Here is a 23,143-nt window from a genome sequence, read left to right as displayed (position 1 = left end):
TGTCGAGCATGCTTGCTATTTCAAATTGACATTTATTTTTATTTACTCTTAGTGCAAAATATGTTACAATGTAAGAAAAATGACTACATGCTTTTTATTTTCCATGTGCCTAATTTACCTCGATTTCCTTTGTCTTCTGTTACCCAATGTCCAGGGAAAAACAATTAATAATAATAAAGATAATTTCAGAATAGTTATGTAATACTTCTTAGCAAGAAATAACTTAAGATTTAGTGTTGTTTTTTTTTTACTTTTAAAGGGATTAAATTAACCTTTTTTGTGTGTGATGTATTTATCTTAAAGTAAGATACATATACTTTATACTTTACAATGGGATAATATCAACATTCCAGTACCATCAGATTTTCCATCAGACTTTATAGTTTCCTCATATAACTTGATTATTCCTAAATGTACCACCTTTAAATGTTATGTTCTTGATAAGCCCAGTCACCAAAAATCTATTTGAATCCTGGAGGGTTCTATCCCACTGAAAATTCCTTTAGAATCATAATGGATATAAGTTAGAAATACTATTTCCCAAATTTCAGTCCTAAGTTAACCCTACTACCTACATCTTTTCAAAATTACAAGATGTGGATCTTCTAGAAGTGGTATAGAAAAACAACATTTTGCCTTAGAGAATAAAATTAGCTACATATCATATATTAATGCTATCCTTTAAATTAAGTACCGTTCTGTCATCAACTTTTCCTTGGTGGGGGAAATATAGCACATTATTTTTTTCGAGTATACTTCAGTATTGTTCCAAAGTTGGATATAATTTAAGACACTAGTCAAATCAACTTTGGAGACTCCATTTTGATATTTTTCCCTTCCTGTATATGTGGGGTTCCCAAATGATAGCAGCAACAAGTTCATACATGCAGGGAGGGAGAATGTCAGCATTGAAACAGTAAAACTTCTCTCTCACTGCCTCTAGATTTAATAAGTAGGTGAGGTTGAGGAAAAAAATGGCTGAAATGAATTATCCATGAAACCAGTTTTAAATTACCATTCATGTTTCAATGTAAGGAAATGTTTTCATTTGTGGTAAAACTTAAGAAGGGCTCATGAATCAATGTACAATGCATTGTGATTTTATGATGTTTTGTGAAGTTTATTCAGAAAAAAAAAAAAAAACTTATTTCCCCAACCAAACTGTCTAACTCGGGAATGATAAAACCATCTACCCCATCTAAAATTCTTTCCCAGAGGACTAGACACCCAACCAAAAAGAACATTAAGAATGCCCTGCTCAGAAGAGTTTGACCCAGCAACCAACTTTTCACCTTTCCTTTTCCCTCCTGAGATCCTCTTTATCAAATGTTTACTTCCAACATCAAGAGGAACCAAGAGAAGAAGACCCCTGTGGGTATGGAGAAAGATGAAAAGTTGCCCTGAGGTATTTATAGCACATAAAAATAATACATCAAATAAACTTTCTATAAGCTTATAAATTTTGACATCTTAGTTGAATCTATACACTAAATAAAATTTACTTTATCATGCGATACTCTAAAGCTACTCTGTGGACTTCAAATCAGTCATTGGAAGGTCTGTTTTCTTCCTAAGCAAGTAAAAATTACAATTCAACTAAGCTTATTGAACTGAGACTAGAATCCCTTTTAAAAAACATATCAAACATTTTCTAAAGAGTTAGCAGCAAGTAGTTTTCCCCAAACATAATGATTGTTAAAAAGATTTTATGCGCAAGCAGCTGGAATGGCACCAGAAGAGAGATCTGGGGGAAGGAGTTCCAAAAGACTGCATGACATAGGAAGACTGGAAACCTTTAAATATTCTGCCAGGTAAGAGGCAAGATCCTTAAAGAAGAACTTAGATATTTTAAATATGGCCCCAGAATGCTTTCAATGTAAAATGGACAGACTCCTCTGTAGCAATGAGGGGGGGATTAAACTAGATGATCTTCATAGTTCCTTCTAATACTAAAAGCAAACAAAAAACTAAACTCTGAAGTTGTGTGTAAATTGTGTGCCTGTTCCCATACTTAGGTCCCTACTAAATTAAAATGAGTACAAGTTAGCACTCAGACAAAATTTTACCCAGTACCCCAGGTCACTGCTAGATGAAATAATGCTCTAGAAGGGTTACTGCAATGGATAAAATCTGGACCAAAGTCAACTCAATTCAACAAATATTTGTTGACCCTCTTCTAAGGACCAAACTCTGCTCTAGGCTCAAGGGTTAGTAAGCTGAATACCCCATAAGACTCATCTTCTACTAACCTAAAATTTAGGGAACCCCCATGAACTACAATGTGAGTCTAATTAAGAGCTAAGTGAACAGATGTGGACTATTCAACCACTGATATAGTTAATTACGGTAACACATAATCTCTCCGCTCCTGTGGATTAAATTAATTGAAGTTAAACACCTAGGCTAATCTCTGCCTTTGGGAATATGTACAAAGTCTACTGAAATCAGTAAGAGTCACATGCCACACATGAATACCAGAGGACTATTCCTCTAAAAATGCAATTCTGACTCAAATGAAGCTGCTGGTACTTCAAGTTGCAGATTTTACTCAAAATAATAATAATTTTAATTTCCTTGAGAATATCCAAATAGACAGAGGGTTACTCTGTGAGAATTTGTCTCTAATTCTTTCTTCTTGTTTCTTTCCAAGAATCTGCATTCTGAAAGCAAGAAGTGCTTCTGAATGTAAAAGTCGTCTAAAATGCAAAGGGAACCAACTTGTTAGTGAGTAGAAACTCTTACTGTCAATAATCTTGGACACCAAATACCTAGACCATCTTATCTGTCTTGAATTTTCTAATAGCATAAAGAAAATTAAGAAATATAAATATTATTATTATGGATATATATATATACCAACAGTGAAAGTGGTCATAGTTTGGTCCAATGTAGGACAATAGTTGTAAGTTCTATATTTCCAATAAACAAAAGAAATTAAAGAATTTTGCGTTGGGTTTTGTGGGGTTGTTGTTGGGGGTTTTTTTGGTGTTTTTATTTATTTTTGATTTTTGCTTTTTATTTTTTTAATGCTGAGGTAGGCAAAAAGAAGAAAGAAATTGCATTGGGTTCAGCCCAAGAGTTGAAACCTCTAAGCACTGAAGTTCAGCCTGTGACATGTTATGTTTCTTACTGTTTTCTTTCTTCTTCCTACTTCATGTGAGTGTGTCCTATAGGCTATCAACTCTGCTCTGACTTACTACCCACAACAAATTGCTAAGTGAGAGACAGCTAAAGCATCTGGGAATTAAAACACTATCCAGATCACCTCAAGTACAGCTCAATTTAACTTCCAAAAAGTTGGCGAATCTTTGCACTAAGCACTGCCTTTCCTCCCTTAATCTCAAGGAAAACCAAAACTATGCCAAGAACTCATAATGGATGCTGGTATTCCCAAAGGCCAAACCCAAGTATTTACTAAAAGAAGTGTCTTTGCACCATGATAACTAGTAATATGAGGGAGAAGCAATAGAGTGTAATTATTGAGAGTATGCTGTGGATTAAAACCACCAGGGTCAAAGCCAGGTTCCAACGCTGACTAGATAGGTGACTGAGCAATTTCTTTAACTGCTTTACGCTTTAGTTTATTATCTGTAAAATAGGTATAATACTACATTTATTTCATATAATTATTATAAGGGATTAAATGAGATGACATGTATAGTTCTTAGAACAGTGTTTGACACATATAATTACTAGTATTATCATACAATATTGCTATGATAATGGTAGTTATTGTTAATACTACCATTAGAAGCAGCTGCTGATATTGTCTTCCTTGAAAATGGTGGAACTTAAGAAACACAACAGATGAACATAGGGTAAGAGAAGGAAAAATAAGATAAAAACAGAGAGTGAGGCAAACCTTAAGAGACTCTTAAATACAGAGAAAAACTGAGCACTGCTGGAGGGGAGGGGAAGGGGGCATGGACTAATTGGATGTTGGGCATTAAGGAGGGCACTTGGATTCTACTCCTGAAACCAATACTACACTGCATGTTAACTAACTTGAATCTACATAAATAAATTTTAAAAAGAAAATGGATTCAGCTCAATGGCACAGAATCTTCTCCAACACTACTTGAACAAACTACCTTAACACCAGTTTTATCATTAAAATGCTATGAACCATGATCATATCCTAATAATCCATGGCTCAAGAAAATGGAAACTTCATGTCTTGCAAACATGACTTCAGTATCCTAAATTTCCAAACTTTCTGACACAATGACTAAGACTTAAGCAGTAGGCTTCAAAGTGCCAACAAATGTCACGGTTTCTTTGCAAAGTGAATTCAGAATCTGCTTGCTGCTGAAAAAACGCCTCCCACTTTGAGAACTTCCAGAATTTGTGATAAAGGACAATGTTTCCCGTTGAGAACCCTGACCTCAAAGACAAAAGGAGAATTCAAAAGAGCAGGATCAGATGCTTGTATATCAATATAAACAAACTGATTATTTCAATGAACACTGAGCAAATAATCCCACTGCAATTTGAAAAGAAGGGAAATCGCCTCTACTTACTAAGCAAGTATGAAATCTATGAATCTGATACACAGCATCCCTTTAATACAGAATAGGGACACCAAGTGTTCTAAAGAAGACAAGATACTCCAAAGAATAAAAACAAAGATCAGGGCTGTAGAAGACGAGCAGCTGACTTAAACGCGTGAAACTTCTTTCTACAAAGCATTCAGACTGCCAAAGGCTCGCCTTGGACAAGCGGGGACTCCAGGGCAACTACACTCAGTCGGAATTGGTGTTCCCTCCCTAATACCTGTCTCACAAAAATGCTGCTGTTACACAGCAAAAAGAAATAGTAGCAAGTCAAGTTGTGTGTTTCCAATATCAGATTTGGAGTGAGAAGATCATGGTAATGGGGAGACCAAGCCTTAGAATGTAATGGAAAGTGAAGCGTTCCCCTTTATTCTTCAGTGTTATTTCCCAAACAACGGAGTCTTTACTTGAAAGGCTCCCCTTGTTTTTCCTAAAGAGAACCATGAAGTAGATAGGTCCCTCCTGTCTCCGTCTTATAGTAAAAGCATCCAGGATTTGTTTTTCATTCCTTGTCCTCCTCAGAATTTCCACATCAATTGTAAAGCACGTTGAACGCTTGAAGTGTTGCACAGATTGTTATTACCATACATTATACTTCAAGAAACAGGAAATACTATTGATGAACCTAAAACACTACTTCTGATTTTCTTTAAGACCGTGTTTCTTATTAATTTTAGCAATGTAAATTCTCCTGTCAATCTCATTCTATATTAATGCCAGACATACAACCTTTATCACTGTATAAATCGCTTGAAAAGATGTAAAGTGGAGGAAAGCAGGCGGTAGCCATGCAACCCTTTTTTTTTTTTTTTTTCAGTTAGGCCTGTGAGCTGACCTGCTATATACACCCAGAGAACTTGAGTCCAGACTCTTCTGGCAGAGCACTAGAAAACATAAGGCCCTTCAAAACTTTCAGTGCGATAAAAGTTTAGGTCCCAATCAATTCAGCAAAACTACCTAATAATTCTTTTGAAGTAGAGGATATTTTAAAGCTTACCTTAACAAGGTCTGAGAAAAGTATTTCAGGGTGTTTGCAATATCTGTTCCTGAAGGTACAGGATAAATGTTGTGAAGAACCCGGTTATGATATTCCTGTAAGTACCGGATCTTGGAAGCAACTAGATAAAAGCAAAACAAAAAAAAAAAAAAAAAAGAAAAATTATCTTGTAATATGTATTAGGTACACAGCTTGTTGGGTTTTCTTTTAATGATTAGATACAGGAATTTAATTAGTATTTTAAGGAAAATATGCTAAATTTTATTGGAATGCCATGATAGAAACAATTTAAAAGATCTTTAATTTCTTATAATTGTATCCAGCACACAATTTTTTTTAAGTTATCTGGCTTAATATCCTATTCACAAATCTTCCATAACTTTTTTTATCACTAAGAAAGGCAATGCTCCAAATCATTGTATAATCACCCCCAAGTTAGCTTCTTATTATCAAAATAATAATAGATATAAATCTCTGCCACCAGAGAATTATATTTAAGATTGCTTAACTAAAACTGAAGGAGAAAACTCAAAGGTCTTTCAACAATACTCCAAAAATCCTGAAATATAGGGAGTCCGTTGCACAATGGCATCAGTCAAAATCAGATTTTTAACTCAATGTGATCATAAAAGCACGTAGTATGTTTACTGAATGTTTGAACTGTGAGAATACGTTAAGAGGAGAGTAACTTGGTGAGTGTTGAGTAAGAATATAATGACTGGATAGTAATAAAAATATGAAAAATAAATGTCACATTTTTCCTTCCAAGGAGTTTCATAAATTAGAAAACTTCCTAATAGCTTTTCTGAGCAGAGCTGCTCAGATCTTCTCAAGATGCAGGAGGGACTCAATGGGCTTGTTTACCCTCCTAGACCTACCTGGAGTCACCAGCATTGTCCACATTCCTGACCTGACCTTTGACCTGGCTGCAGTGAATGGCCCAGTGCTAGTCATTCCTCTTTGCAAATCCCAAGGGGCCATGGTGATCACCGTCTCTCAGGTCTCCTCTTCCACAGAGCTCTCAACACTGTCCATTTGTCCTTTCAATCTTTAAGGCTACCAAGGGAGCCTTTTAGGTGGTATGGCTCACTGTCAGCAGTTAACAGAAGACATATCAAGTCCTGGAGAAGCAAGGTCTTGCTGTTCCCAACAGCCCATGGAAACAAACTCCTGGATGCAATTCTAACTGAAATGCTGGCGTAAGCAACTTAAAAAAAGTCATATGCTTTTGACAGGCGAAGAATCACAGAATGATGAAATAGAACTGGAGGGACCTTAGCGACCTTTTCTCATAACCATTTCATTTTAAAGATAGGGAAAATGAGGCACATAGGTAGTCAATGGCAGAGGTAGACCAGAATTTATACCCTTAGTTCCCAACCTGTGTTCCTTCCACTAGGACATACTCTAGATTACGAATCTGAAATGAAGTCAGTATGCAGATAGTGGGTGTTTGTTGCATGATATCAAAGCAATTTTTAGCTACTATTAGGTTAACCATTGATTCTAAATCCCACACATACCATTGATCAAATTTGCCTTTCCTCCCCCCTACTACCTGCACTAATCCCATAATATAGTTATCATTTCCCACAAAAAGAAGTCTAGATTGCAGATAATAATACCTTGAGTTTGTATAGCACATCACCTCTGAAGAAAGCAACAAGTTTATAGCCGTTGTCTCAATGAACCCCATAAATGTTTGGTTGTAAATAACTGTTTTCCTGAGATGAGGTAAAAAGAAGGGATACTTGAAAATGTTTCAATTACATAATCTACAAAAACCCATTTTCTTCTCAGTGTTTTTGATCTGCTGTTAACCACCTTTGAAAAAAATCACATTACTGGGAACCTCCCCGCCCATTAATACATAGTTCCAAGTCCCAAATATTTGAGGTATGTTCTAGCTAGCATATGTTCTCAGCTCACCTACCACCACAGGAGTGCTCTGTTACTGTGATTTTTCACAAGCTTTAATATTCAGCAGGTTTCTGTCAAGTATTTCAGGGACACCATTAACCATCCTATCACCTAAAGAAAGGTGTTGATGGTGTCAGCTGTGGACAATAAACTCATGGAAAGAGAAAAGCCATAGATCCCAAACTCGATGTTTGCTTGTAATTCAAGAGCTACAAAACCATCACTACACAACAAAAATAAGCATTTAGAACCACGGGTGAAATGAATGGATATTCTTTTTATAGTTCCTTTTGTTAAAATGCAGCAATGGCTCCTTTCAACAGGTATCCAAACATGCAAGGGAAAGCAGAGACAAGAATCACTCCCTTCTTTGAGAAGTGATTTTAATATTTTACAAATGTCACATTGCATTGTCTTTATTTACTTACCTGTTTATGTTTTGTATATCAGGTTGTAAGTTTCTTGAGGGCAGAAACTGTATCTTACTCCTGTCTCTATACCAAGCCTAACACACTGCCTGACACTCAGTAAAAACTCAATATATTTGCAGGATAAATGAACAAATGAATTATTATCTTAATAATACCCCTTACCAATTGGGGGCTTTTTTTTATTTTGCATATATACATCTGTGACTCCCACACTAGATTGTTGACTCTTTTTACCCTAGTGCCGGACATCTAGTAGATACTCAATAAATAACTGATGAGTGAAGATGATAACAGGGAAGAAAGAAAGAGGGGGAGAGAAAGAAGCACAAAGAGAGTGGTGAGTAATCATGAAAGACAACTTGTAGAACCTGTTGGAAAATGTTCAAGCTAAATTCTGTATTGGTGAAATGCAACAAAATCTTAGCAATCATAGATTTATTTAACTTTCATGTTTTCAACTATTTGAGAACATCCAGAAGGTCCCTGACATACAGTAATGTGTAATTATGCTGAGAATGTGAACAGAATGCATTTACATTTCAACTTTGTACACAAAAAAAATGGTCATGTAGTTGGTTAGTAAGCCTATGTGAGCAACCAGCAGCCTCGCTGCAGCACTGAGTTCTTACTCTTTACTCCAATCATTTACCAGAATATTGTATAGAACCTCAGATAATTGAGATATAAACAAACGATCTCCAAGCTCAACTGACTGTAAGACTGTAAGACTACCTTTTTGTAGTAAGCTCCTATCCACCCTCTTCAATCACTGTTTCATCCCTCTCCACGTTCTTCAAAACTCCCCCACACCTACTCTTTTCCTTACAGTTTTAAGGAAACAGAAGTCATCTGTTACAGACTGCATTGTGCCCCCCCCCCAAAACACATAGGTTGAAGGCTTGATGTCAAAATGTGACTATTTGGAAATAAGGCCTTTAAAATGGTGAATAAGTAAAAATTAGACCCTTGGAGTAGGCTTTGATCCAGTCTGACAAGTGCCCTTATAAAGAGAGGACATTAGGACACAGGAGAGACACCAGGGATACATGTGCACAGAGAAAAGGCCATGTGAGGACAGGGAGACAGTAGCCATCTGCAAGCCAAGGAGACGGGCCTCGGGAGAAACCAAACCTGCCGACACCTTGATCTTGGACTTCTGGCCCCCAGGACAGAGAGAAAATTAATTTCTGTTGTTTACACCACCTGGTTTGTGGGAATTTGTGATGGCAGCCCTAGGAAACCAACTAATACACCACCATAGAGGAAATCCTCCAATAGTATAAGCCAGAGCTAAGGGTCTAAGCTCTGAAATCAAACACTTCTGGATTAAGACTTTGGTTCTACTTCTACTTAACTCCTTTTTCCTCATCTGTAAAATAGGGATAATCATAGCAACCTCATGGGGTTACTGTGAATATTAATCACTTACTGTGCCAACCACTTAGCATAGTACCTAGTACAAACTCAACACAGAGTAGACAGCAAAGCCTACTTGCATCTCCTTTCTTTTTCCAATCAAACATCATCAATCAGACCACTAGTACTCTCCCTCCCACTAAGTCATGGCCATAAGCATTCAAATAAACTCTAGAATCTCCCTTGTTAAAGGGAAACAAAAACTCTCTCCCTTGACCTGACATTCCCCTCCAGCACTGGCCTCTCTCTTCAGAGCCAAGATTATAAAGAGTTGTGTACACTCTCTCATTTCTCCATCACTTCCAATTCTTGGACTCACTCCTGTCAGGCTTCCACCACCACCACTGCCCTGAATCCCCCTTTCCCACCATCATCTGGAGCCTCCATGTTGCCACATCCAATGGGCACTTTACCATCATCATTTTCCTGGATGTTTTAGCCCATTCCATACAGCCAATCCCTTCCTCCTTGATACACCCCCATGGGCTTCCCAACAACCCCACATTCTAGTCTTCCCCCTTACTGCTCCAGTGCAGCCCCTCACTGAGCTCCACTACTTCCTCCATTACTTGATGTTTAATGTGAGAATTCCTCAGGGCTCAGGCCTAGATTCTCTGTTCCTCTGTCTCCATATTCTATCCACAGGCAATCCCACCCATCCATAGAGCCTGCAGCACGATCTATGCCAACTACTCTTAAATTTGTATCTCCATCCCAGATGGGCAGCTCTTCTGAGTAACATACCTCATCAATTCAATTTCTCTACTTAGGAATCTTACAGATATCACAAAGGCAAACATGTTCCACACTGAACACTGAACACTTATCTCACCCTTTACCCCCCCCAAAAAAAAACCTATTCCACCATCTATACAATCTACTAAGTCACTCCAACAAAGTATTCTGAGAATCATCTGACAGCTCCTTTTCCCTCTCCCTCACACCCTTAATCCAACCTGTCACTAAATCCTGTCAATGGATAATATACCTCCAAAATATACCTCCAATCTGTCTTCTGTTCTTTATCTTCATGATCATTACTGGGCACCATCACCTCCCCATCAATTGTGAAAGCCCCTTATTCATCTTCCTGGTTCTCTCTTGCCTCTCTCCAGCTCTTTCTCCTCAGAGCAAAGAGATTTTTCTAAAATATAAACTATCTCAGGGGCACCTGGGTGGCTCAGTCAGCTAAGCATCTGACTCTTGATTTCAGCTCAAACACTTCAGCTCAGGTCATGATCTCGCAGTTTGTAAGTTTGAGCCCTTCATCAGGCTCTGTGCTGACAGTGCAGAGCCTGCTTGGGATTCTCTCTGCCCCACCCCCATGCACTCACGTGTATGTACACACACACACACTCTCTCTCTCTCTCTCAACATAAATAAACTTTAAATAAATAAATAAATAAATAAATAAATAAATAAATAGAATAAAATAAAATATAAACTATTTCACGCAAATCCTTCAGTGGCTTCCCATTGCCCTCAGAACAAAATCTAAAATCCTTAACATATTATACCAGGTCCCTGCCTACCTTCCAACTTTGCATCATACCTTACCAGTCAGACATACTGACTCTTGCTCCAGTTTTTTGAACTGGCAAAGCTACTTTTTGCCTAAAAACCTTTATATGTACTTGTCCCTCTTCCTACAATGCTTTTCTCTCCATGTTTGTCTGGCTAACTACTACTTCTACTTCAAGGCTGACTTAAAATATCACTTCCTAATGGAGGTCTTCTCTGACTTCCCTGTCTAAACTGATTCCCTTTCCTCCACCTTCATTTTGCTCTGTCATCATACCCTATGCTTTTTTTTCCCCATAGTAGTTAACACAATTTTTAACACATATTTTGGTGATTTTTTTATTGTCTCTTCCAAGTGGACAATAGGCTCCAAGAACTAGGTCTTTTGTTCTCTATTATATATCCCTGAGTGCCCAAGGAATGCTGAATTTGCTGGGTCCCAGAAAAGATGAAAGGAAAGAAGGGAGGGAGACGGACAGTGGCTTTTCCCCGTGGTTAAACTCTATTTCTTTATGAAAATAGCCAAGAAAGCCAACTGTTAAAGTTGTGATAAAAATAAAGAAAACACAGAAAGGAATCTGAGAAAGTGATGAATTTTATCCAGGTGTATGCAAGTCTAATCTCTGCTCTGCTCCTAGCCCCACCATTTGCTAGAAGCTTTGCTACATGTGGAGAGAAACATCCACAAGGGCAAAATTCAGGCATTCATTTTAGGCATATGCAAATACTTCAACAAAATTAAGATCATATAGTACATAAGTTTTAAATCATTTTTTCTTTAAATCTTAAGTATTTTCCTATGTCACTAAGTATTTTTAATAACAACCCATTCCTATTTTTAAATTTGTATCAATCTATGCTTATTACCATAAAAGTAAAAAATTCATATTAAGTTCAATGAAGAAATAAAAATTAACTAAAGGCGCCCTATTCAGAGATAACTATACTTAACATTCTGGTGTATTATCCTTCTGGGAAATTTTCTTTGCATAAACTCAATTTACAAAATTGGGATTATTCTGTAGCTTTAGAATCTGTTTTCCTCACTTTCTATATCAGAAATACATTCCTACATCATCATTTTAATGTAAGTACATTTTATTTATGCAAGTAAATTGTAATTTATGTCACCGATCATCTATCTGTGAGATTTGGGGTTATTTTTCATTATTCTATTCAATGCTGCAAAGAATATCCTTTCAAACATGTGCACACATCTTCAGCTATCTCCTTAGAATACATTTTTAGTCACAGAATTGCTGACTCAGACAAGAAATACTCATTTTAAAGCTTTTCATAGGAATTAAGACATTTTCCTTCAGAAAGACTGTTTCTCTTTATATACCAGTCATGCACATATGAATAATAATGAACAATGTTTATTGAATGTCCACTATTTATCAGGTGCTCCATACACATTATTTTTTAATCTTCACAATAATATTATGGAGTGATTATTATCATTTCCATTTAATGTTGACTAAACCAGGGTGCTTGGGTGCCTCAGTCAGTTAGGCATCCAATTCTTGATTTTGGCTAAGGTCATGATCTCACACTTTGTGAGTTTGAGCCCCAGGTCAGGCTCTGCACTGACAGTGTAGAGACTGCTTCAGATTCTCTGTCTCCCTCTCTGTCTGCCCCTCCCCTGCTCATGCTCTCTCTCTCTCTCTTAAAAATAAATAAACATTAAAAATAAATAAATAAGGTTGAATAAACCAAAGCTCAAGCATAACTGACTCACCCAAAACACAAAACTAGTAAGTGGCAGATAGTTTCCTGGCTAGAAGCCAGGCTTCTCCTTCAGGCCACACTGTTCTTTAATTATTCTTACGAGCTTAATAATATTTAATTTCATGATATGGCAGGAAATATTGATATTTCCCCTATTTCACTATTTGAGGATTGTGTTGTTTCCAGTATTTCATTAAGGAACACTGCAGTGAGCAGATGAAATATTAAAACTAAATGAGTTTTACTTTTGTTTTTAGAAAACACAAACTGATACTTGTTTACTTCATTGGTACCACAATTTTCTTCTTGAAAAATCAAATCCTGTTAATCCTTCAAGGCCCATCTTAAGAGTCACACCATTCATGACTGGTTGACTCTAGACATTATCACCATCTCCCTTTTCTGACTGACTGCTCAGAGCACTCATTATCTGCCTCAAAAATTTTGTCACTTCATTATATAAATTTATCACTGATAATAAACTGGTCCAGATGGTTCTAAATTAGTTTCATGTTTGCAAATACAGTAACCCTAACAATACCTTAATACCTTTGAGGATATAACTGTCTTATATGCCATTTGTAATTCCCTTAGAATTTGTCACAATGCTAGGTACATAAGAGATGGTTAAAATGTTTAACACATTTCATCTTTAAAATGTGATGTGATGTTTAACACAGTGGTTAACATGAATTAAAGTTTAAATGTCACCTTTGTTATATCCTATTAATACTCTCTAAATAAATTCTTTAAAACACTAATGACATTTATGCAAATAAATAATTTCTAGATAAAAATGTGTTAGTATAAAATGTAAATAGTGGAGGTTTACTCAGTTTTCCTGTGTCTCTTGTGTGAACACAGAACATACGAATGCAGCCCAGCTGATATCTTGATTGTAGCTGGTGAGACTGAAGCACAGAACATAGCTTCACCACATGAAGACTCCTGAAAAACTCAAACTGTGAGCTTCCTTCAACAAGCAAACCAAAATGTACCTAGGATCTAGCTTCGTTTACTTTTTTGTTTTGTTTTTAATTTCTAATTCTTATTTTTTTATTTTATTAATTTTTTTCTTCCTCCAAAATGACAAAATGAAGGAATTCACCCCAAAATAAAGAACAGGAAGAAATGACAGACAGGGGCTTAATCAACACAGATATAAGCAAGATGTCTGAACTAGAATTTAGAACCACGACAATAAGAATACTAGCTAGGGTTGAAAAAAGCATAGAATCCCTTTCTGTGGAGGTAAAAGAAATAAAATCTAGTCAGGACGAAATTAAAAATGCTATAACCAAGATGCAATCTCGAATGAATGTTGTGATGGCAAGGATGGACAAAGCAGAGCAGCGAATCAGCGATATAGAATATAAAATTATGGAGAATAATTAAGCAAAAAAAAGAGGGAAACAAAGGCAAAAGAACATGACACAAGACTTGGAGAACTCATGACTATTAAAAAGGAATAACATCCAAATCGTAGGAGTCCCAGAAGATGAAGAGAGGAAATGGAACAGAAGGTTTATGTGAGCAAATTATAACAGAAAACTGCCAATCTGGGGAAGGACACAGACATCAAAATCCAAGAGGCACAGAGAAATCCCATTAGACTGAACAAAAACCAACCATCAACAAGGCATATCATAGTCAAATTCACAAAACACACAGACAGGAAAGGAAAGAATTAGGAAAGCAGCAAGGAAAAAAAGTCCTTAACCTATAAGGACGACAGATCAGGTTCGCAGCAGACCTATCCACAGAAACTTGGCAGGCCCAAAGGAGTGGCTGGATATATTCAATGTGCTGAATCAGAAAAACATGCAGCCAAGAATTCTTTATCCAGCAAGGCTGTCATTCAAAATAGAAGGAAAGATAAAGAATTTCCCAGATAAACAAAAACTAAAGGAGTTCATGAGCACTACACCAGTCCTGAAGAAATCTTCAGGGGGACTCTTTGAGTGGATAAAAGACAAAAGAAAACAAAAAAGACCAAAAGCAACAAACTAGGAAGGACTGGAGAACATGACCAGAAACACCAACTCTACAGGCAATGCAATGGCACTAAATTCATATCTTTCAGAATTCACTCTAAATGTCAATGGACTAAATGCTCCAATCAAAAGACATAGGGTATCAGAATGGATAACAAAGTAAGACCCATCTGCATGCTCCTTACAAGAGACTCATTTTAGACCTAAAGACACCTGCAGATTGAAAGGGGATGGAGAACCATTTATCATGCTAACGGCTGTCAAAAGAAAGCTAGAGTAGCCATATTTATATCAGACCAACTAGATTTTAGAATAAAGACTGTAACAAGAGATGAAGAAGGGCATTATATCATAATTAAGGGGTCTATCCATCAAGAAGATCTAACAATTATAAATATTTATGCCCCCAACATGAGCGCACAAATATATAAATAAAATAACTACAAACATAAAGAAACTCATTGATAATACTACCATAATAATAGGGGACTTCAACATCCCACTTACAACAATGGACAGATCATGTAAACAGAAAATCAACAAGGAAACAATGGCTTTGAATGACACATTGGACTGGGTGGACTTAACAGATGTATTCAGAACATTTCATCCTAAAACAGCAGAATACACATTCTTCTCGAGTGCACATAGAACATTCTCCAGAATACATCACAGACTGGGTCACAATCCAGCCCTCAACAAGTACAAAAAGATCGAGGTCATACCTTGCATATTTTCAGACCACAACACTTTGAAACTCAAAATCAACCACATGAAAGAATTTGGAAAGATCATGAATACTTGGAGATTAAAGAACATCCTACTAAAGAATGAATGGGTTAACCAAGAAATTAAAAAGGAAATCTAAAAGTACATGGAAGCCAATGAAAATGATAACACCACAGCATAAAACCTCTGGGACACAGCAAAGGCAGTCATAAGAGGGAAGTATATAGCAATCCAGGCCTTACTAAAGAAGGAATAAAGGTCTCAAATACACAACCTAACGCTGTACCTAAAAGAGCTGGGGAAAGGACAGCAAATAAAGCCCAAAACCAGCAGAAGAAGGGAAATAATAAAGATTATAGTAGAAATCAATGATATCGAAATAAAAGAAAAATATCAATGAAACCAGGAGCTGCTTCTTTAAAAGAATTAACAAAATTGGTAAACTCTAGCCAGATCGATCAAAAAGAAAAAGGAAAGGACCCAAATAAAAAAAATCAAGAATGAAAGAGGAGAGATTACAACCAACACTACAGAAATACAAACAATAATAAAGGAATATTATGAGCCATTATATGCCAACAAATTGGGCAATCTGGAGGAAATGGACAAATTCCTAGAAACATATAAACTACCAAAACTGAAACAGGAAGAAATAGAAAATTTGAACAGACCCATAACCAGTAAAGAAATTGAATCACTAATCAAAATTGTCCCAACAAACAAGAATTCAGGGCTGGATGGCTTCCAGGGGAATTCTACCAAAGATTTGAAGAAGAGTTAACACCTATTCTTTTGAAGCTGTTCCAAAAATAGAAATGGAAGGAAAACTTCCAAAGTTATTCTACGAGGCTAGCATTACCTTGATTCCAAAACCAGACAAAGACCTCACTAAAAAGGAGAACTACAGACCAATTTCCCTGATGAATATGGATGCAAAAATTCTCAACAAGATACTAGCAAACTGGATCCAACAATACACTAAATACATTCACCACAATCAAGTGGGATTCATTCCTGGGCTTCAGGGCTAGTTCGATATATGAAAATCAATCAGTGTGATACATTAAATTAATAAAAGAAAGGATAAGGACCACATGATCCTCTCAATAGATGCAGAAAAAGGCATCTGACAAAATACAGCATCCTTTCTCAATAAAAACCCTTCGGAAAGTCAGGATAGAAGGATCAAACCTCAAGATCATAAAGGCCATATCTGAAAGACCCACAGCTAATAATAAGGAGGACACTTGTTGGGATGAGCACTGGGTGTTATTTGTAAGTGATGAATCACTAAATTCTATTCCTGAAATTATTATTATACTATATGTTAACTAACTTGGATTTAAATTTTAAAAAATAACAAAGGCTTAAAAAATGTAAATAGTGCAGAAATTTTTTCATAATTTATTTTCCTCCCATCTCTCATATTTTCCTCCCAACTCCAAATAATCATTTCCCTTGATATATTCCAAAATATTTATAGGTTCTTCATTATCATTTGCAAAATTTACTCATTTTTTCTTCAAGTGGACCACTCATTTTCCTTCTCATGACTTGAACCCTAAACATTCTGGGTAACTGTCTTGGAGTTGTCACAATGTCCTGCAGACAGCTCTGAGATGCAGTGTGAGTTCCCACCTATACCAACGTGTGACCTCAAGCAAATCACTTAATATCTCTGAGCCTCAGGGGTTCTTGTTTGTCTGTTTTGATTTGTTCTGTTCTGGTTTTGCCAAATGAGAAATTAAAATAGTATTTCCCCCATATTCTTTATAAGCTGGTTATTAATGTTATAGACTTGAAAGCATATACCCTAATTCCATCTTAATTTTTATTGGTTTCTTCTGCTGCTACATAAAGTCCAAGACTTTATGGATTTGCTGTCATTGTTCCCTTTTAAACTAGTCATCTTCTTTTCAGCTAAGCTTTCACTGAGAAATGATAGACATAAATAAAGAGGTCTGGACATACTTTACAAATTTGGAGTACTATAAATATTTACCACAATGGTTGAAGTAAAAAAGTATGCCTCATACCTTTTTCATTTCTTCTCATAATTAGAGGATCAGTAAAGAATCAGACATCCTTCTTAATCACCTTGCATATCTTAAGAGATGACTTTTTTGTCTCCCAGGTCCTTAAGATTCTACTTTTTTTTTAAATTTTTTAATTACATTTATTTATTTTTGAGAGACAGAGTGAGACACAGCACAAGCGCAGTAGGGGCAGAGAGAGAAGGAGACACAGAATCCAAAGCAGGCTCCAGGCTCTGAGCGGTCAGCACAGAGCCCAACGCAGGGCTCGAACCCACAACCATGAGATCACGACCTGAGCTGAAGTCAGACACTTAACCAACAGAGCCACCCAGGCGCCCCAATTAAGATTCTACTTGTTGGTCCAATTGGTTCTATCTAGAAATCAGCTCTAAAATCTACTCTCTTCTCTAACTGCACTGACATCACCTTAATTTAAGCCTGCAAAAGCTCTTTCCGAGATTATTGCTGTGATATCCAGACTGAAACCCTTAAGAACCCTTTTTCACATGATCTTCCAGAGTGATGGTTCTAAAATGCAAATCTTCCTCATTTCCTGCTGGTTGAAATCCAAGCAATTAGCTAGAAGAGTCCAACATGAACAGATCCCTGTTCATCTGTCAAGCTTCAACTGTCTCTTCCATATGTATCACAGTGTAGCCATAATGACTTGCAAAAATCCCAATTCATATTGCTCTTACCCTTCCATAGTTTTGTACACTATTGTCTCTGCAGGAATACAATCCATACTTGTCTGCCTGGCCAACTCCTAATAATCTTCAAAGCTCAGTTGTAACCACTTCCGCTATAGATAACTAACCCACCCTACCACAAGATACATCTCTTTGGTGCTTTCATAGCACACAAGGCTTCCCTCTATCACAGCACTTACCACTATATTCTATAATCATTAACTCATTCACTGTCTCCTCACTAGGCTATCAGGTCCTTGAGATCAGAAACTGTCTCTTTCATTTTTGCATTCCCAGAATTTAGTAAGTATCTGGTTCTAAATAAATGTCTGATGAACAAGAATGAATGAATGAATTCATATATCACATGATTCTTGGTAGCAAAGCTGTTTCAAATTTATATGCCTTTCATGGGCTGGTTTTGGATCTTGGATATGACACTAATTCCCTCTACCTCTTCTTCCTATTTCTTGTAGGAAGGACAATTTATATCACAAGAACTACTGTATCACCTTCTTCCACAGTCCCCAGTTCTACCACTAGCCATCTTGGGGATCTTGTTGAAAGTTGACTAAAGGGCTGAGGATGTACTTGTGTCTACACAGATGGAGAGAGAGAGCAAAAAATTACCTACTCCAAGAGTCAAGAGGAACAGACAGAAAGCCCCGCTCTAAAAATTTAACAGTGTGAGAAACCAGGCATGACCTTATAGTCATAGGACAATATGTGCCCCATTCTCACCTGACCAGCTCAAGGAACAGAATCAGGGCAGAGGAATATAAATAGTCCTTATCCTCTGAGTCAGTCTCAACTGAAGACTAGAGCTATGTACCCCCAGGTTCAGGAAAGTGAGATACCCTCCATTGAAGCATACCCTTAGGAAGGATAATTGGCAAAAATAATTTCAGGAGAAGTAGAAAATATACAGGGCTTGGCACAGCTAAAATTGGTCCTAATCTATTCAGAATGAATTAGGGTCATTTCCTCCACTACATAAGGACCATAGAGAACTTCTGAGGGCAGAGGTGCCAGGCTACCCCATTTGAAGACACAACTTGAAGCTCTGATATTGGTAAAGAAGTCAAGCTGAGGGAACTTTGGTTGGGAATAAGGCTCTACCAACAGACCAGAATTTAGAGTCTTGTCTACTGCCCACTGAGCCTAAATTTAGCTCGTTGCACTTGAAAGTCCTCCTTGTATTTAATGTCTGTCTATCCTTTATTTTCATGTGGAGTTTGGGGTGATGGAGTTAGGCTTTGGTCTTTTTATTTGTTTACTTTTTACTATGGAAACTGTAAATACGTAATAGTAGAAAGAAAAGTAAAACAAAGCCTTGTACCCAACACTACACTATCACATTTGTTTTTTCATCAGACTATGCCACTTATAAACACTTTAATATAATCTCCAACTAATAAAGACACCTATAATTGAATACTACTACCACACCCAATAAAATTCACAAATAAATCTCTTAATATCAGGGGTCAAACAAGATTTGCAAGGGGCATTTCACGAATTGCATCTGCATCCCTTCATCATTCCCTTCTGGTATCACAACTTCATTATGCACTCACCAGGCTCCTAAGGAGGCTCTAGAACACAGAGAGTTTGGGCCTGTGGTCTCATCTGCATTTCTGCCCCACATACCAGCTCCTCCAAGCCTCTCAGTATTTATTTCATTATATACCTGTTATTGTCTGCAGCTACAAGACACATCTCAGCCCTGTTCCTTACATCACCTCCAACAACTGGAGCTTTTCACACACAAAAAGTTCCATTTTATAGACAGAAAGATGGAGGAACCAAGAGTTAAAAGCAGAAAGACTGGGGTCAGCTAAACTAAAACCCAGCTGTCAGATGAATTCAGGCTCTTCTACTTACTGACTATGAGAACTTGGGTAAAGTAATGAACTTCTATGAGCCTCAATTTCCTCACCTATAAAATGGGGATAATGATATCTGTCTCACAAGGTTGCCACAAGGGTTTTTAAATATTACATTAATAAACTACTTAGCACAATTACTGGCACATGGCAGACAATAAATTGCAGCTATAATTAGCAGCCACACGTGGGATCCTTCTCCTTTCCCTTTCCCAGTCCAAAACTCTGAACCTTAAAAAGGAATAATCTGTGGAGTAAGGAAAACACAGCAGTGATATTTCATCAACAAAAGTAAGCATAACCTCCTACACACACACACACACACACACACACACACACACACACACACACACAATCTACTACTGCATTTGGTACTAAAATCTAGTTTTATATTCAGAGACTTATCATTTTTAAAGAATAAAAAACAAATATAGCTAATAATAAAGACATTCCAAAGTGGAGATGTGAGGAGAACAATTGTTTGGGAGGTCTACAAGAAACCAGAGCTCTTTGCAAATCCTTGATCAAAGGATGATCCTTCTTTGAGGAAGGTCGTCCTCTTCAAATGAAAGCAAAACCTCATAAAAAATACAAACGAAGAGTGATGGAAAAGGATACACCTATTTAGAGAGTTAAAAGAGTCAAATCTCCCTTCAAAAGCAAAAAAAATTCAAATGTCACAAATTTCATTGTTAATTCATCCAAATATTCATATACTTACATATATGTTCCTCAGTGGGTTTTAGTTCCAGGTGGCAAACATTACCTGGAACTTTCAGCAGACAGGGTAGATCAGCAAAGAACACTCCTGTTCTTTGGCAAGTGAGGCCAATACCATCAACATCATTACATTGTGTATCATTACATTCTCATCATCAATTACATTTGTATAGCCATTTACATTTTTTAAAGCACTTCCACATACATTATTCAGTGACATTTCTGTGCAGTTAACTTTTAAGAAACACTGTAAGTCAGGAGTTGAAGGGAATTTTAGATATCAAGTAAAAGTTAGGCAACAAAGGGAAAGGAAAAAATATCAATATTCTTATTCATTAGATATTGATTGAACACTCACTATGTGCCAGGAACTTTGAACTGTGAATAAATCAACAATAAGAAAGACATAATCATTGTCTTATGGGTCACAATAATCCCAATAATAATTCTAAATTCTGAGTATTTACTTTGTGTCATAAACACAAAAACAATAGTATTACTATTATTATTCCCATATTACCAATGAGAAAAACCAAAGCTCTGGAGGTTAACTTGCCAAAGGTCACATAGGAAGTAAATGATAGAGCCACTTTCTGACATGTCACCTATAGAGAAACAACTGAACTAGTTATAGCCCACCATACATTTTTCAGCACTTTTTTAAAAAAACACGTAGATACATAAAATCACCCAGTGCTTTCATGCACGAATTAGTGAGACCTAACCACTTGCCAAGTAGAAAATGTCTTAACATGGAAACACTGCATTTGCCAGAGATGGGGCACTTGTAATAAAGAAAAGGGAAAAAGCAATGTATTCAAGTCAAAAGAGAAGACTACTGTTCGAGTTTTTATTGCACTACTGGTCAGGAGAGTTTGTTCTAGGAACTATGAAAGATTCCATGATGTGATGGAGAAAATGATAAAGGCAGTGAATTTCTTCAAATTGAGAGTTGTGTTGGATATTAGCAATGATCTGACATGGAATATGGAGCTCCATTCTATTTTAATGCAATCAAGTCAGGTTATAGAAGTTTCTTTTAAAAGTTTATTGAGCAACCTCCTCAGATCAAGATTTTGAAATTGAAGAACCTAAGAGGCCAAATCTTAAGTAACTCCCACCCCATCCAAAGAGAGATTCACAAATTTGTATCTTCCTTCTGATGTGGCATCTGAATACTGTACTTGAAACTACAAGGGTGAGGGTGGAGGGTGGGAAACAGGAGCATCACTGATTTGTTCAAGGAAGTATAAACCCAGATACAGATTTAGCAGATGAAAACTAGAGAATGTTTTAATCTATCACTACTAAACTGTACTGCACTCTATAATCACAGATTTTTGAGGAACTGAGGAACTATGTGGTGGAAATAATGTCAGAGATATACAGAGGCTGATGACTATGAATCATTTATGTTTCTACATCTAAGTACAATACTCAAGATGTATCTGAGTTATCAACCATCAATCCATCAATCAATCAATGTGGCTCCATTTTAAAAGGAAAGGATTGCGCCGAAAATAAATTCTACTACCTAAGGAAATATAGATATCCCAGAACTGCCTAAATCAGAAGATGAATTATAGACAGCACTGTCTGGAAATGTAAACGTCTGGCTACATAGACAAACTCTAGGAAATATCTGGGATCCTGCTTTTCTGTTAAAGTACACTGTCTTTCATGAAAGTCCAAGCTGAGATTCATGACCCATCAGGGGTTAAAAGTCAGATGTGCCATGACTCAGAATACACACGGTAATTCTCAAAAATAACTCAGTCCAGGGATGTCTGTGTGGCTCAGTCGGTTCAGCAGTTGACTCTTGATTTCAGCTCAGGTCATGATCCCAGGATGGTGAGATCAAGCCCCATGTCAGACTCCATGCTGAGCATGGAATCTGCTTTCTCTCCCTCTCCCTCTGCCCCTCCCACACACATTCTCTCTCAAAATAAATAAGTAAACATTTTGAAAAAAAGAACAATTCAGCCCATCATACAATATTTTCTCTAACTTGATCAAAATAGAGCAATAAGTAAATATAAAAGCATAACTCTTTAGAAACTCTCTGAAACTCTTAAAATTATAACATATCTTTAGTATTTACTATGTCCCAGGCATTGTTCTAAGCATTTTAGCCTTTTAACTCTTGTAAGCCTCACAACAAGCTTGTAAGATAGATGCTATTTTATTCCCCCGCCCTTCTTTTTTCTACATATGAAAAAAAATGGGGCATTTACTATCAATTTTTTTAAATCATGCAGTCTACATATAATTTGTTCTTTCACTCATGAATATCAGCAGATATTCACTGGGGGTCAACCATGTGCCTAACAGACAAGTAGCAACTGACTTGGCGGAATCCCAGGCCAGCAGCAAGGAAAGCTGAGAACCAATGATTTGTGTCTCAGACATAACAGTACATGAGACAGCTATAGCCCCTGATCTCATGATGCTATGGTGAAGTATAAAAGACCAACAAAGAGAACAAGAAATTGTTCTAAACATCTATAGAGAAACATACAA

General features: G+C 36.8%; 1 protein-coding gene across 22 annotated transcripts in view; it reads right to left on the bottom strand.

The window, feature by feature from the left end:
• The window catches only part of UNC79 (unc-79 homolog, NALCN channel complex subunit), a 266,834-nt gene that overhangs the window by 218,739 nt on the left and 24,952 nt on the right, over positions 1–23,143 (bottom strand). For 13 of the 22 annotated variants that reach the window (XM_053889744.1, XM_053889739.1, XM_053889742.1 and 10 more), the window contains 2 exons: positions 5,551–5,671; positions 119–136 (listed from right to left, as the gene is read on the bottom strand). The exons of 1 other annotated variant lie outside the window; for it this stretch is intronic. In XM_053889744.1, coding sequence (XP_053745719.1) covers positions 119–136; positions 5,551–5,671 — 139 coding nt within the window. Of the gene's footprint in view, positions 1–118; positions 137–5,550; positions 5,672–6,428; positions 7,729–23,143 lie in introns of those variants that run through there. 8 more of the 22 variants (XM_019462133.2, XM_053889733.1, XM_053889737.1 and 5 more) reach the window with 3 other exon arrangements.

This window comes from Panthera pardus, unplaced genomic scaffold (genome assembly GCF_024362965.1).
Source record: "Panthera pardus isolate Hobbes unplaced genomic scaffold, ASM2436296v1 HiC_scaffold_24, whole genome shotgun sequence".
NCBI lineage: Eukaryota > Metazoa > Chordata > Mammalia > Carnivora > Felidae > Panthera > Panthera pardus.
This window is presented reverse-complemented; position numbering and strand designations above follow the sequence as displayed.